General features: G+C 38.5%; 1 protein-coding gene across 2 annotated transcripts in view; it reads right to left on the bottom strand.

Moving 5' to 3' along the window:
• The window catches only part of vps13a (vacuolar protein sorting 13 homolog A), a 46743-nt gene extending 31412 nt beyond the window's left edge, over positions 1-15331 (bottom strand). For both annotated transcript variants that reach the window (XM_026925769.3, XM_026925772.3), the window contains exons 1-20: positions 15037-15331; positions 12413-12456; positions 12227-12269; positions 9976-10071; positions 7783-7884; positions 7581-7690; positions 7438-7497; positions 7148-7207; positions 4883-4963; positions 4732-4789; positions 4504-4631; positions 4285-4391; positions 3182-3353; positions 2218-2280; positions 1923-2055; positions 1304-1398; positions 987-1129; positions 609-807; positions 388-502; positions 105-241 (exon numbers count right to left, since the gene is read on the bottom strand). In XM_026925769.3, coding sequence (XP_026781570.3) covers positions 105-241; positions 388-502; positions 609-807; positions 987-1129; positions 1304-1398; positions 1923-2055; positions 2218-2280; positions 3182-3353; positions 4285-4391; positions 4504-4631; positions 4732-4789; positions 4883-4963; positions 7148-7207; positions 7438-7497; positions 7581-7690; positions 7783-7884; positions 9976-10071; positions 12227-12269; positions 12413-12456; positions 15037-15136 — 2046 coding nt within the window. In that variant the 5' untranslated portion in view covers positions 15137-15331. The remainder of the gene's footprint in view (positions 1-104; positions 242-387; positions 503-608; positions 808-986; positions 1130-1303; positions 1399-1922; positions 2056-2217; positions 2281-3181; positions 3354-4284; positions 4392-4503; positions 4632-4731; positions 4790-4882; positions 4964-7147; positions 7208-7437; positions 7498-7580; positions 7691-7782; positions 7885-9975; positions 10072-12226; positions 12270-12412; positions 12457-15036) is intronic.
• Between the last annotated feature and the right edge of the window lie 359 nt (positions 15332-15690).

Genomic DNA, 15690 nt, shown 5'->3' with positions numbered 1-15690 from the left:
AATCACAGTTTATGTGCTTAAAGTTTCATCACTGATCATGCTGCCAACTCAAAGATTCCTGTAAACCAATAAAGGGAAAAATGCAGAATGTGGCAGAAAGTTACCTGAAAGTGTCCCAGATCCAGAATGATAAGGTTGTGCTTAGGGTCGTAGACGCCCATCTGGGGCACGATCACATAGGAGGCCATCAGGTTGATCTTCAGGTCAAGAACTTTCTGCGTCTCGATGATGTACATGAGTCCTACATTAACAAAAGGGCTCGGTTTTTCTAAAGGTCACTTTGGTTATTGTACTAAGCATACCAAATCTAGTGTAGGATATAAAAACACACTGTGCAATGTATTTCTATTTTTATGTATTCACACAATGTACACTGCACACACACACCGGTTGAGGTTCTGTCTCTGAATTGCTCTAGCTTCATGCGGGTGGCATTCGTCAGTTCGTCCAGCTCCAGGTCATTTGGAGGCATGAAGAACGCAGACATGTTATTCACCGTCATCTACAGAGAGAACACAGAAAAACACACATATAAGAACAAGTTATCTGCCTTATTATTATTTTTTTTATTGAAATTGAAAAATTATGGTCTTCTCTGCCACACTCACTGCGTCGTAGATGATCTCCAGTGGCTGTGATTCCACATGCAGTCTCTGATCTGCCTTGGCATCCAGCGGGTTGGTCTCGAACATTAGGCTGAGCAGAGGCTTGTCTTCCTCCACCACACGTCGAGGAGAAAGCAGCGTGGGAGCGACGCCGTTCCTCAAGACACCGGTTACCTCAAATGATGACAACTGAGCTGCGATCCTGATTAGAAAAACAACAAGGGGTCACCTATAGAAGGGATACAATACGATAACTTGTTTAAAGCTGCTAGATGTTTTGCAGAAGAACATTTCATACTGCTATACACTGCAGTACTGTAGAACAGATGGGAAAGAGAGAAAAGGACACTTAAGGGAAAAGGTAAGAAGAGAAGAGATTACTTTATAGCCTGAGCGGAGGGTCTCTGCGTCAGCATGGCTCTCAGGTCGATGACAGACAGTTTGATAATCTCTGGCTTTTCTTTGCTCTCTTTGATCGACAGAGACATGCTCACCAACTGGAACTGAACCTTCATGTCCTCAAACTGCAAAGCATAATACATCAGTGTGCTTTTGTGTGAACAGTGCTGCTAAATATTCATAGGGCATCAAAAAGGGCTAATATTATGGTAAGATTAGCCAGCATTAGCCAATGTGTCTAAAAATTGTAAGCATTAAACTTAATTCATATTCTGACTGAATGGACAGAAAGCGCTCACATTTTTTGGCAGATTAGGATTGACAGCTGTCTCGCTGTATCCGATGGCAGTGTAGAGTTTGGCTTTCTCTGCTGGAGTCATCAGTGTGTCAAAACCTAACGTTGTGCAAGAACAGCATTAAACACCAAGATGTTACATTACACAGGCTTCAAATTCGACAGTACTCTGTGATGTAGCAATGACATACCTTGGGTCTTAATATCTTAATTTTGAAGACCTTTGCATGTTGGAAAACTGAAAGTTACATCTTTACCTCTGACAAAGGACTGACATGACAAATACTAAATAAACATCTCCTCTCAAACAATTTCACCAAATTACACATATTTTTTATGTGTTTATGTGAAGCGTTCACCAATCAGGTCCCTGTGAATTAGCTGTTACTATAGAAATGGTACCATACTAGAGCAAGCACATTAATATGAATCTTGCAGCTGGTGTCAGAGGTGCTGTTATAGAAAACTAATTAACACCAATCAGAATTGCGAGGTAGTATAATCAAATTATCACCTCGAGCTGAGGGTTTTAGCCCAAAGTGAGGCTTCAGGTGACAGAAACAGGAGTGAGTGTGATGAGTAGTAGTCATTTGCTCGAAGTGATTAGTAACTGTGATCAGTACCTCCAGATTTGACCTCTTTGGTCTGAGCACTGCTGTCTCCAGACCAGTTCCACACCCAGCCGAACCAGCCCTGCGACTGCTCCTCCTCCATCTTTAACCCGGGCCGGTAGATCCGCAAGCCAGCTTTAGAGGCCTGGAGAGCCAGAGGTGGATGTTACAACATAAAATGGAAGACTGCAGCATTCATAATGGTCATTTTCAGACTTTTAGCCACACAGCGATTAAGTTATACCATTTACGTGTGTATTGTATAAATTTGGAAGACAGTGCGTGTGTAAAATAAACTGTACACCACCTCCATCTCGGCTTGTTGTCTTGCGAGCGTGATATTAAAAATATCCAGAGATTTTTCTGTCTCCTATAAATGAGATTAAATGGAAGAAGCTTAACGGGTTATGAGAAAACAGAGGAGGAATAAAAAGGAACATTATAAAAGGCTTTATAGAACAACAGCACATTGTTCAAGCTTGAACGAATCAAATTTCCCTTTAAGCCTAAATGTAGCCAAGCGTATTTTTTTTTTTTTGGCTTTTGTAGAGCTACAAATACTAATATAGCTCAGTAATAGAAATCTCTCACTCAAAATGTCATACTGTGTTTTAAAGCACATCTGTACAGACCCGATAATGTGGTTTAAGACACAATGGGTCTTACTGTTTTATATTTTATAAACAGGAACAAAGCTTTACTGTGTATCTGAATGCTGTAATATTATGGGAGCAGCCAACTGGGACAATTGGATTCACTTTTTATCCTCAGTACCATGTGGTAACATTTTGCACAAGACAAAAAGAAGCAGATGATAATACTTCCACATCGAACTTTTTGAGCTACTTTAAAAATGAGAAATGTTCATGTTATTTGAAGCAAGGAAATGAAGATTTGGGAATGTATTTACAGAGACCTCATTAGCTACTTTAGCCTTGTAGCTCCAGTTCAAAAAAAAAAAAAAAAACGTTAAACACTAAACATATCAAAGGTGACTGAGTACACAGAAAGGTGACTGAGAATTTGATTTTGCACCAAACTTCGACTGAATAATCTATTTTTGTTTTGTAGCATTGTTTATAACATCCTCCTTTCCCCATTTGAGCAACATGCTGCAAATCATGACTGCACATGACACCATCAACACTTCCCACAACCTCATACCCTACACTTCCCTGTTCCTGAACACACACTAATCAAAAATAAAACTAATAAACACTTCATAGCAAAGTAAGAAAGCTCTTTTCACCACTTAAGTCACCACCATTTACCTCCAGTTTCTTCAGCAGGGTCTCTGCAGGCTTCTTGCTTGTGATCTTGGTCTTATAAAGCTCTTTGTACTGCTTTACTTGTTGCCGGTGTCGTTTGATGTGTTTCCAAGACCACATGTGCAGGGAGGGTTTTACGTTCACCTCCAAGATGCCCGTGATGACATAACGCCACCTGGTACACAGGTAAATAAATAAAAGCACAAAGTTCCTCACTATCAGACATCATAAATAATGAAACTAGAGAATAAAAAGAAACTTTCGTTCTTAAAGTGAGAACGGGGAGCCGGAACTACCCCATATCATACTTTTTCACATCTTTAATGAGAATAATAGATAGATCTCAGAAATGAGTTTGGTAATCACCAGGTTAGAAGAAACTGAAGGACTTAAGTGAATTGATCATGTATGCGGAAGAGAGTAAATAGTACTTTCCTCCAAGTATGTTACGCTGCCCTGGGACATCATATTCCACCTCCTGTGCTGCGCCTAACTAGTACTTACATACAAGCAGTCAATCAATGGCTAAGATGCTATTCACATTATAGCACCCATAAAAAAAAGGAACTTGAAGGTGAACTGGAAAACCAATCTTTTTCCCTCCACCTATATTTCAGCAAATATTTTGTGGATATTTACCCTCAATTTTCCACGTTAAAAATGCACATTTTCCACATGTGCTTCTCAACTCTTTAACTGACAGAATGCTAGTGAATAAAACTACTAGCAGTTCCTCATGACTGCTGTTTTTTTTTTTTTATTTTTTTAAAGTTTATTGATAGATTGAGGTCAAAATTTTAGGTGTATATCACCACTGCAACAAATTTCGCGGATGGGCAAGGAGGAGGCGGGAACTGAGTAAACTCAAACGTAACGTTTAATAATAAACAGAACTCAAACATAACAGAAACCACAAAAAAAACCAAAATCTCTCTCCCCCAGGCATTTCCAACAACTCCTTTATTACTCTCTCCCACTGATAACTTGCATCCTAACAGCCTGGCCCCTCCCTCCTCCTCGTCACAACCACATACTGCTCAGATGTCCTGAGGGTCAGTCAGTCAGTCAGTCAATGCATGAAAAAGCTGGAATGTAAGAACTCTTACCACTGGTATGCATTGGTGTGGACAGGCATATCTGGGCGATACTTCCTGTATGGAAGATTGCGTGACATCATATCCACAGAGCCCAAAAGCTCCAGTATGCTGACATACTGTAGGGGAACAAAGAGCATATGGTGTTCAAAGCTCATATTTTATTAATATAATACAAGCTTCATTCTACTAAACAGAACTAAATCTATCATTCTGGCAGCGTTTAGTCACCTGTGGTCTGCTGAGCTCTACAGCCACTTCAGGCAGGTTGACAACCAGATCCACTTTTGGTGAGGAGAAGTCCACATCCGAGCGGGGGTTCATACGAAGCTTAGCGTTGGCCGATATTGGACGGAATACTAGAAAAGCAAAGCAGGATGAAGTCATGACAAGTCTGATGACTGCATCCAAACGCTCAAGAATAGACAAATTACAGCAGAAGTGAAAGCAGTCACTCACTAAATTGATAGTCATGAGGGATGGAGTTCTGAACAGCCATGTTCTGCTGCAGGCGCCGCTACAAAAACATGACAGAGACAGAATGGGGTTAAATTTTCATTTTACTCCTTGTGTGATTTTGCATACAGGAGATTATCTAATGATCTCATACCAGGGCTTCACTAGCAGAGTGAACAGAGTACAGCTCCGAGTTCACGTTCCAATATGCAAAGAGGTTATCCAGACGCACAAGCTGAATGAAGCAGAACACAATTAAGACATAATTAATACATTTGATGACCTTAATTGTACCACACACTATTGAATTCTCAGAAAGTAGTGATGAGTTTCTGGTTTTAAGTTATAAATCACATGTTTATATTAATGTGTTCTAATACATTATCGCTTCTGTAGTAGCAGCTTGTCTACAGGGACTTGTATGGAGGACATGCAACATAAACAAATCCTAATAATAAACGACGTGTTAAAAGACGTGCTGTTAGTCAACAAAGAAAAACATATAACTGTTGATATGGAGAAGACTTCTGTAAGGAGATGTTTATTTAATATTAATTGAAGGAGTCTCCAGTGTCAATAGGTTTTACAACACTGGAAAGTCTTCAGGACAGAGGAATTTGGACAGAAATTCATTTTAAAAACTGTGGTATTCAATTCAATTCAATTCAATTCATTTTTATTTGTATAGCGCTTTTTTACAAAGGACATTGTCTCAAAGCAGCTTTACACAAAAATATATAAGAGTATAAGAGGAATAAAACCCTTCTGGATGTGCTGTTATCAGAAAATAAGCAACTTTGGGTTGGTAATGAAAACTTCTCTTCACACTATCTCATTGTTGAATGTTATGTGCCAGTGAGGCACGTGCTGTTTCTTTTTTCCTTCCTCTCTGTTTTCTCTCCCTGATTCGCTCATAGGTGGGGCCTCAGTCAGTGATTGGACTGCTGACGCACGGTTACTCCACTATTCAGAGTTGTGATTTCCCCAAAGGAAGCAGAGCTCTAGGTATAAAAGCAGCATTTTAGAGGCAGATTTTGGAGTCGATAGCCGTAGACGTAGCCCGACGTAGCCGCAGATATTGGGTGAGAGAACCGTAGACAGTAAGAGAGAGATAAGCTTGGGGAGTTAAAGACTATATTGGGTTGCTCACTTTGTAGCCTTGTTATGTTACTAGCAAAGGTATTAATTATTATTTGCTAGTCTGTTTTGTTTTCCCCTCCAGTGCACTGTTCCTTTCAGGTAGTTCTGGGTGTGCCTTTACATAGCACGATAGGAATACTACTCTGTCTAATGACACTAGGTTAGAGGTGTGTGCCACCCTCAGTACTTTTGTTCTGGTTAACTATGGCTAGGCAGGTTAGGAGTTACTTTTTTGTTCTTTTATTTCTCACCATTTTTGAGTCTACCTGTGTCACCTGGTTGGGTATTGTATACATTTCTGGTTATTTTTGGTGTTGGTTATAGTTTTTGTGTAGTCCTTACAGTTCTTTAATTGTATATAGTTTTCTTTTCCCCTACTACCTTTGTATTGAACCCCTGGATACATATTGTAATATCTACCTGTGACAGTGCACAATAAAATAAGCTTTTCCCTAAATGGGTTTTGTCTGTGTCCCTCCTTTCCCATCATGCGTCACCTCCCTTCCTCATGTTACTGCTGCGATACCTCTAGACATAAATAGGGGCATGTAACATTGACTGTTTTCCTGTAACAGGACCCTCATGTGTGTAATAAAGTGGCCACACTCTTTTTGTACACTCTGCTTTATACACACTACAAACCACCTACAAACTGTCACAAACCAGCCTATCAACTGATAAACATGTCCAGTGACATTTATCTATCTTTCAACAACATGAAATGTCTTCACAGTCAACATAAACTGAATATGAAAATGTGATAGCACAAGGGAAAGGCCTATAAATCATCTACTAAACATCAATAACCATAAACTGGCCCGTTCAAATAAAGTGAAAGTAAAATGGGACAAGCAGACAGTCTATAGAGTGTGTATAGATGATTTACTAACATCAACAGCCATAAACTGTTGGCATATTGTTGATAGGCTGGTGGATGACAGTCACCTGACAGTTTGCTAACCATCTACATCACTGGTTCAATTGTCTCTAAAGTAGAACATCCAAATAAAATTAGTGAAATGTTTAATAACTTAAAAGGCATCATAAGCTGTTATAGGCTGTGTCTCTCTGACTGATCTTTAATTCTAAATTAAATATTTAGATTTTCTACTTGAATTTACAGACCTTAGAAACGTCACGTGATCACTTTGAATGGACTGCATTGTATATTTCTAATCTAACTTTGAAATATGAACAATATGAGAGTTATGAATGAGATCGTGGAACCACTGCAGCATAGACGCATCGTATTAGAACTTTCTTCATCTAAAAGGCTTACTTTGAAAAACAGCTTGGATTTCTCATCCAACAGGCAGGGTTTCCAGTTTGCGTCTGCAGTCTGCAAATGGAAAACAGCCAGAATTTAGGAAAATAAAATAAAGGTGGACTACTGCAAATAGGCCATCATCACTTTTGATGTAAATGTATACAATTCACTTAATTACATTATCCCTGGTTATTCCATAGATTTCATTTGCAACATGCCACTTTTTGTTACATGTGGCACACTGCTTCAATATTTTTCATACTGAACCTTTCTTCACTTGCAGTGAAAAAAGTAGCACATACCTGAAGACTGAGGTTTTGTAGAGATACTCCAAATGAGAGAGGTGAATTCGGATTGGTGACCTGTGTAAAAAACCTGCATGTTGAACAAAGAAGCTAACCATAAATCAGAAAATAAAATTATATTGGTCAAATCGAGTACTTACACTGTCTTCATAACGAATGTGAATATTGGAAATTTTCACTTGCAGGTTTTTAATCACCTGCGTGACCAGTTTCTCCACAAAGGTGTCCTGCTTTTCCGTCTTTGGATTTTCTGCACAGACACTCACAAAGTAAATACATTTCAAACGTAAGTGACTGTGTGGATTTTTTTTATCTGTAAAGAGTTATAATCCTTATCCTAACCTTGCTCTGCCGCTTTCAGTTTGGTTTCCTCGATCCTCTGAAGCTCCCTCTGCCGAGCCTCCTGCAGCTGCTTCTCCTCCTTTTCTGCATCATACTTTATACCTGATGTACACACACACAGCATGCACACACACTTAGACCATTTTCCAAAATGTCAACACCCTGGGCTTAAATTCTTACAGTGTATTTGTTGGTCACTTCGAGTGGAACTGAAAACTTTTAAGTTGATCAGGATTATTTCAGGTCGTTGTTATAATTGTTCAACTCCGCAATTATATTCTTTTCAGATAAAAGTGTATTATTTAACTATTATTCTCAGTCAGAGATGTTGTTCTATAAAATACTTGTAATTATGGAATACAGTTATGTTTTCTTATGATTATTCTCAGTCAAAGGTTTTTATCTATGGTTATAAATATTTAATACAGCTCTTGCTAAAACGTGTTGTTGATGACAAGATTTAATACATTAGCGCACAACAGATCGTTATTTATTTATTTATTTATTTATTTACTTACTTACTCTGTATACATCATTAGACATCACTATCGTTGCTGCACTTGACAATTATTAGTCACTGAAAACTTCAGTAATGTGAAATCCTCAAATTAAATGCAATAATTTTTGGTGTTAAATTACATTTCAAGTAGCATTTTAAAGGAAAAGTATTATAGAGGTCAGAAGGAAAAAAATACACTATATGGCCATAAGTATGTGGACACCTGTCCATCACACCCATATGTGCTTGTTAAACATCCCATTTATTCCCCACTTTGCTGTTATAATAAGCTCCACTCTTCTGGGAAGGCTTTCCACTGGATTTTGGAGCGTGGCTGTGGGGATTTGTGTTCATTCAGCTACAAGAGCATTAGTGAGGTCAGACACTGATGTCAGGTGAGGAGGCCTGGGGTGAAATCAGCGTTCGAGTTCAGTGGGGTTGAGGTCAGGGCTCTGTGCAGGACACTAGAGTTCTTCCACTCTAACCATAACATGCATGTCTTCATGGAGCTCTCTTTGTGCACAGGGGCATTGTCATGCTGGAACAGGTTTACGCCTCTTAGTTCCAGTGAAGGGAAATTATAATACTACAGCATACAAAGACATTCTATACAATTGCATACTTCCAGCTTTGTGACAACAGTTTGGGAAAGACCCATATATGGGTGTTATGGTCAGGTGTCCACATACTTCCATATAGTGTGTTAAAATACTCAAAATAATGCACATGAAAGGAGAATTGTTCATGTGTATTTATTAAATGTACACACACGTGTTATATGTTTAAAATGTATTTACAGATTTATATATTATAAACTATAATATATATTTTATTTATATGTATAAAAAATACATCTTGCAACATCTTCCATAGAAGTCAGCTCAAATGTGACTTCTATATTAGGAAAAAAAAGGAAGATATAAGAGATAATCTCTTGACAGAGACAGGTAGCGATGAGTTATAACCAGGTAAGTACAGGATTTGCTGTTCTTCAGCCATTTTTTCGGGCTAAATTTCCATTTCCATTTCCATGCACATATTGCCATGTATCTCTATCTATTTTCACCTGCAGAGGCTGTCCGACTGACATTAAAACCACAGACTGGTGTGTTTATGTGATGTATTGTGAGAGGTGATTGTGGGGGGAACCCTGTAAACAATGTATTCTTGGATGTGTGTACACAAGAAGGTGTGGAGAGCGAATGAGATTGTTAAGGGCCATAATTTCTGATAGTTGTGGTCAAGGACAATATAAACATACAGTCCATACAGTACACTTTAGTGGGTGGAGTTATCCTGTGTTTGTGATGTCAAAGGTCTTCAAATTAAATTCAATAATACATTAAAAATAAATGACACTAGATTAGTAATGTGTGTAGTCAGAAAACTACAGCAATGTACAACTGCATTTAGAGAAATGTAATGCTTATTAGGCATTTAATTTGAACAATATATTTTTAGACAGAAATTACGACTCAGAGACCCTGTTAAAAGATGTGCTCAAAGCTCATGCAAGAAATTGTTACTGAATCACTGCTACTGACTGCTTGCTAAATCGTTTCAGTCAAATATGAATAACAGGCGTAAAATAAAGGAAGGTCACACGGTAAATGAATTTCCAGGTTGCACAGAGGAAAAAGACAGGATATGGGAAACATTAAATAGGAGATATGGGAGCGATTAACAGCTCTTACTGGCAGTGGGGACGATGAGCAAGTAGACCTCATCGAGTGTCGCCTCCACCGACTGTGTGTACAAATTCTTCCATGGGATCTTTAGTTCCAGGCGGCCTGATGGACACAGACATTACAGAGCGTTTTAAGCAAATATGAACCAGAAAAGATCTGCTTTACAAAAGTGTGTTCATTTTGTAAACCCACATTATACACACTTATCTTTTATTCATTGGCATCTATTTCCTAACAATTTGAATCAATCAGCTATGACTTTAAGAGAAACATCATGTTAGGCTGTAAGCTTTTAAAGGAAAAGATCAGTGAAAAGTCAATTTTAAATCAGTTTTTGTTTTAGTTTTGCACTGGAGCTACTATGAGTCTAACATAGCTAAAAAAGTAATAGAGGCTTTCTATAAAAGCAGCATTGGACAGTAGTGCTGGTTATAATTCAAACTGTTATAATATGTTATTTTTTCTATAGCAACAGACTTGTATGACTTGTTAACTGATCAAATGTATAATTGTTGATAGTGAAGTTTTCTGTGAGGAGATATTTATTTATCAGTTATGGAAAGTCTCCAGTGTCAGTTTGTAAGTCAGTGGTAACGCTGTGTATGTAAGTTTTCAGCCATGGGAAAGTCTTCAAAACAGACGATACTGTGTTCTGCGGGTTCTATGTAACATCACAACATAACTATAAACGGATAAAAATGCAATATTTCATTGTTTAATAAAAAATAATAATAATTTGCAATGGTTAGCAAATTGCTGTGGTTTAAGAAGAAGAAAACACTTCGTGCTGTACTGTTACAGGAAGATAATCAACTTCATGTCACACTGCCCTGTTTTGCACGCCCTGTCATTTTCTAGTTCTTACTTAATAAAGCTAATGATCTTCCCAGCAGTCATCAGCTTTTCTAACAAAACAAGCACATTTGGACAATATTCCTGTCTTTAAGACTTCCTCACATGAATTTGATTAATGACAGCCATATGACATCACTTTGCAGGCGAGAGCAAGTGAGTGGAAAATCACTGAAATGTGTGAGTGTTCAGTATCATGTGAAACCAGTGTGGATACCACAGAGGAACGTCATATTCTTTCGTTCAGTCTTTGTTTCACTGTCCAGACTTTCACTTTGTTGTGTCATATTCTGTATAGATATGTGAGAAGTTGTCTTCTCACATAAAAGTGATCATTACCAGCATAACCAGAACAGCCATCACACTTTACACTATTAACTGAGGCATATGGTTACAGGAAAGACAATGGACAGTGACACAAAGCAGCTTTACAGAAATATATAGATTCAGGATAGAAATTTTAATCTAGATAAATTTATCCCTAATGAGCAAGCCAGTGGCAAGGAAAAACTCCCTGAGAACACATGAGGAAGAAACCTTGAGAGGAACCAGACTCAACAGGAAACCCACCCTCATCTGGGTGACACCGGATAGTGTGATTAGAAATCATTTCTTTACTATTACTGTGTACAATTCAGTAAAAATTGCAATTGTGTAAACAGACCACCTTTACTTGCTAGCAACATAACCGTACATTCACAATAATTCGCAAGTGACAAGTGGCTCGCACAAGTGTCTCTTGTGGATGTTTACTGACTGCTACAGTTGTTTAGAGGAATACACTGATCAGTGTTTTATTTTGTTTTATAATATTTTTAAGGTAATAGCTATGTAAGAAATGGTAATAACTATATAAACCTGTGAAAGCTAATCAATTAAACCCAAACTAAATAACCAGTGTGAAAATTAGTTGTTTAATTGCTCAGCTCGTACATGCTCAGCTTTATACTAGCTTCCTTGGCAGATTAGAAATCATGCTAATTGTACTAGCGAGGTACTCTCACCAGAAGCATCTATGATCATTGCTACTTCTTTCCAAGCTTCTTAGTAATGTCACTATACACATTTAATGAGAGCTTGTCTATGACAGGATAAGATGAAACCATGACTTCATGATTTCAAGTTTTTCTTTCATTTTTGCACATCAAACCAGAAACAGGAACTGAGGGAAGAAACTAAATTTGCGATTGGGGAACTGAAGAAACGTATAATTGCATACGCCAGAGGATTAGTGTGGGGAATCATTCAAGCAAATCATTTGGATTTGACTACTGTTTGAAGTATGTGGAAACTGTCACCAAACTACATACTTATATATATTTATATAGATACCAAAAGAGAAGACGCACAAGAAAACCTACAGTGCTTGACAGGTGTTTATGAAATTATAGTGAATTGGACTCACCTATATGCCCCGCCTTGACTTTAAAAGGAATGTCCAACTGACTCTGATATGCAAAAAAAGAGGTGGTTAAATAAAGCATTTACATTGATTTGAATTTAAATGCATTTCAGTGGGTCAGAACTGATAGGACACACACACATATAAGCTGTCAAGACACCATGCTTTTCGAACATTACTGACACTTACCAAAGCATTTTCCTTTATTTCCAGATTCCGCAGAATTGCATCACCTACAAAAGACAGAAGCAGTTCTTAAGACATAGCAAGAGGTGAAAATACAGTGCTGAAGTATCATCATGTCATCATATAAACTAATCTACATCCTTAATACAGTACACAGTATATATAGCCTTTATATCAATGTGCTCAGTAAAAAGCCTCCGGTATTTTCTGCATTATTAATAAGCGTATTTTTTGCAGGGAGACTTAGTTACAGAGTTGGACAGTCAAAACAAATCTACTTGATGTACATTGTCAATGATAAGCTACTGCACACGATTCCTTTTCCTTTCCGGATGTCTTATTAAATGCGCAAACAGCAAAACTTTTCCCATGCCAAAACGCCTTATCTGCACACTGCACAAAAAAAAAAAGAAAAGAAAATTACATGATCTCTTTGCACAAGATGCACCTTCTGAGGTAACAAAGCAGCTCTCAAGATTATGCATTCATGGAATGATTGCTTTTTCCCCCCCAGGATGAAGGATCACACACGTCCACAGGTTTACAATAAAACACCACAGAAAGTGGTAGGAAAAAGTTGTTTGAATGTGGCCTCCTTGAAGCTTCCTCACACAGCTTATACTTCACCAGACTCCCTTGGACACTGATAGACACCTGAGTGTGTATAACAGATTTTGAAACTGTTTAACGTTTTAGTGCAGAAATTCGGGGTGAAGAAAGTCGAAGTGGGGAGAGCAGAACAAAATCAAAATAAAAACCACGAAGAAGAGGGAAGAAACTGAGAGATCTGGTACAGCGTCTCATTTCCTGTTAATTGCTTTATAAAGTGCTAGTGAATTTATCTGTTAGGATCACTCAAACCACAACTCTGCCCCCCCACCACAACGCGTTTCCTTCAGTCCTGTGAGATAAACTACTACACACTAGGTTTAGGCCATATGACAATATGCTATGAATATTGATAGCTGTATTCTGAAAGAATGACGGGTCTCGGCTGTACTTTTGGAACCCTGACCAACTCTCCTGCTACTGGGAGTTAAAGCCGATATTTGTATTTCACTTTTCTTGGTTAAATAATTTACTTTTGAAGACGTTGCAATGAGTTCTATAAACGTGTCACATAGGATTGTCATGGCACCATGATTTAGACTTTCATTTATAGTACCATAATGTCTAATACCAAAACTATACAACGAAACAAAAACACATACCACAGAGCTGTTGAAATCTTGATTCTGATTGGTCAGAAGGTGCTGATTCGTTCCGGCGGTAATTCAATTGTCTTAAATTAATGCGCCCTTTCTAATTCATCATCATTTCTATAGTAACAACCAATACAGGGACGCTCACGTATAAGGATTAAACACGTGTATCTGTTGATATGGTGAAGTTTTCTGTAAGGACATGTTTATTTAGCTTTTTCAGAAGGAGTCTCGAGTGTCAGCGCTTTGTAACGTCAAAAGTTACAGTTTAGCATCACAGGAAAGTCTTCAAAACAGACTTAGCACTTTGTGGTACTTTGGTATCATGACAACTGTGTTTTTTTGTCTTATTAATTTCAAGACAGACAAAAAAAGAGGTCAGTGAGGGAACGACATATTATGTACATTTATAATGTATCAGGATGGCAGGAAGTAACTTGTTGTGGACATTCCACTACCTTAAATGTAACTACAAACAGATAAAAAGTATGTTGCATCATTCTTTAATAAAAGATGGTGTAAGGGGAATAAAACACGTCCTGAACGTTGATTATTTTACACACCATTTTCAATATGATATCAAAGCAAAGTGAACAAGTTATAACTTGCGCTGCCAAGTTATACAAAATATCAGAGCCACAACGTTTACGTCTTAGGTTCCTGTGCAACATGAGACATTCTTTGCATAAAATACATCAGCGCATCAGACTGGAAAACATGTCTGATCCAACGTTTCAGGCCAGTATTAGTCCTGATATCAGTTGGATGCCTTGTGTGATATCTTCTGGGTTTTTCTGATAAATCACCTGCTAGCCATGTACAAGTAAGAGCAGGAAATCTAGAAGCTTCTCAGAAACCATAAGCTGGTGTTTCAAGCATTGCAGACATGTGCTGAATCCCAAATGACTCCTAAGTGACATTTAGTGGATGTACCTATACAGGAAGTAAAGAGCCACTTGGAATTTGAGACTATTTCTAGTTTGGTAAACGCATGAATTAAACAAAAAATAATAATAATGTAAAGTTACTGCTTTCACTTTTGCAGTTTTCCAAACACAACACCCTTCAAAATTTATAGGGACCGAAAGTCCAAATACTTCCTTCCGTGACGCGTAGTGCACTATATAGGGTGCACGAGCCATTACTTCGATCCCTACGTAGTGCGCGTGTGTAGGAAGCAGGGAGCGGAATGGTATTGAACCACAGCTAGAAGCTAGCTAACGTCTATTATAACGTTGCCTGTCCCAAGTAATGTGCATGAACTTGACACGCACTAGCTAGCCAGCCAGCTAACTATATATATATATAAACACAGAATTAGCCTGCTGTGTGCTATGTGAGGCACACAGAGCCTGTTTGTGGGAGAAGCACAGCGCTAATGTTAGCTTTAAGGGCGCGTTTCTCTGGCCGGTTGTCACTGTTTACCTCCCCATATGCCCAGCTTCAGCTGGGAGCTGTCGAGGTTCACCACGTAGTCCCCGAGAAACCTGTTCAGGACGTCCACCACCAGCGACTCGAACACCATCTTTTATTTGCTGTTCACACACGCAGCGTCATGGTTTCCTTCAGTTTCGGTTTGTAAGTCGGCCGAGTTGAAGTGCACCCGTTCGTCTCCCCTTAACCTCCACCAGCCCAGTTTCCTGAAATAAACATGTATTAGAGGCGAGCAGGGAGGGACCGCGTGCACGCTCTCATCAGCGACGTCACGGCGAGAAACACGCGCGAGCGCCATCCGGAGGCAATTAGGCGGGACACAGAGCCGAGCGGATCTCGGGTTTCTCCAGGATTTCACTGTGTGTGGTGCGACTTTTTTTTAATTTTTTTAAACAGGATATTTGTGGTAAATGTGTGACTTTTTTTTGAAAGGATTGTTGTGGTGAATGTGTTACTTTTTTTTTTACAGAATATTTGTGGTGAATGTGTGACTTTTTCACAGGATTTTTGTGGTGAATGTGTGACTTTTTTTTTACAGGATATTTGTGGTGAATGTGTGACTTTTTTTTACAGGATTTTTGTGGTGAATGTGTGACTATTTTTGTTACAGGGTTTTTGTGGTGAATGTTTTACTTTTTTTTTTTT

This window comes from Pangasianodon hypophthalmus, chromosome 8 (assembly GCF_027358585.1).
Source record: "Pangasianodon hypophthalmus isolate fPanHyp1 chromosome 8, fPanHyp1.pri, whole genome shotgun sequence".
Lineage (NCBI taxonomy): Eukaryota > Metazoa > Chordata > Actinopteri > Siluriformes > Pangasiidae > Pangasianodon > Pangasianodon hypophthalmus.
Note: the sequence above shows the minus strand (reverse complement) of the source record. Positions and strands in the feature narration are given on the sequence as shown.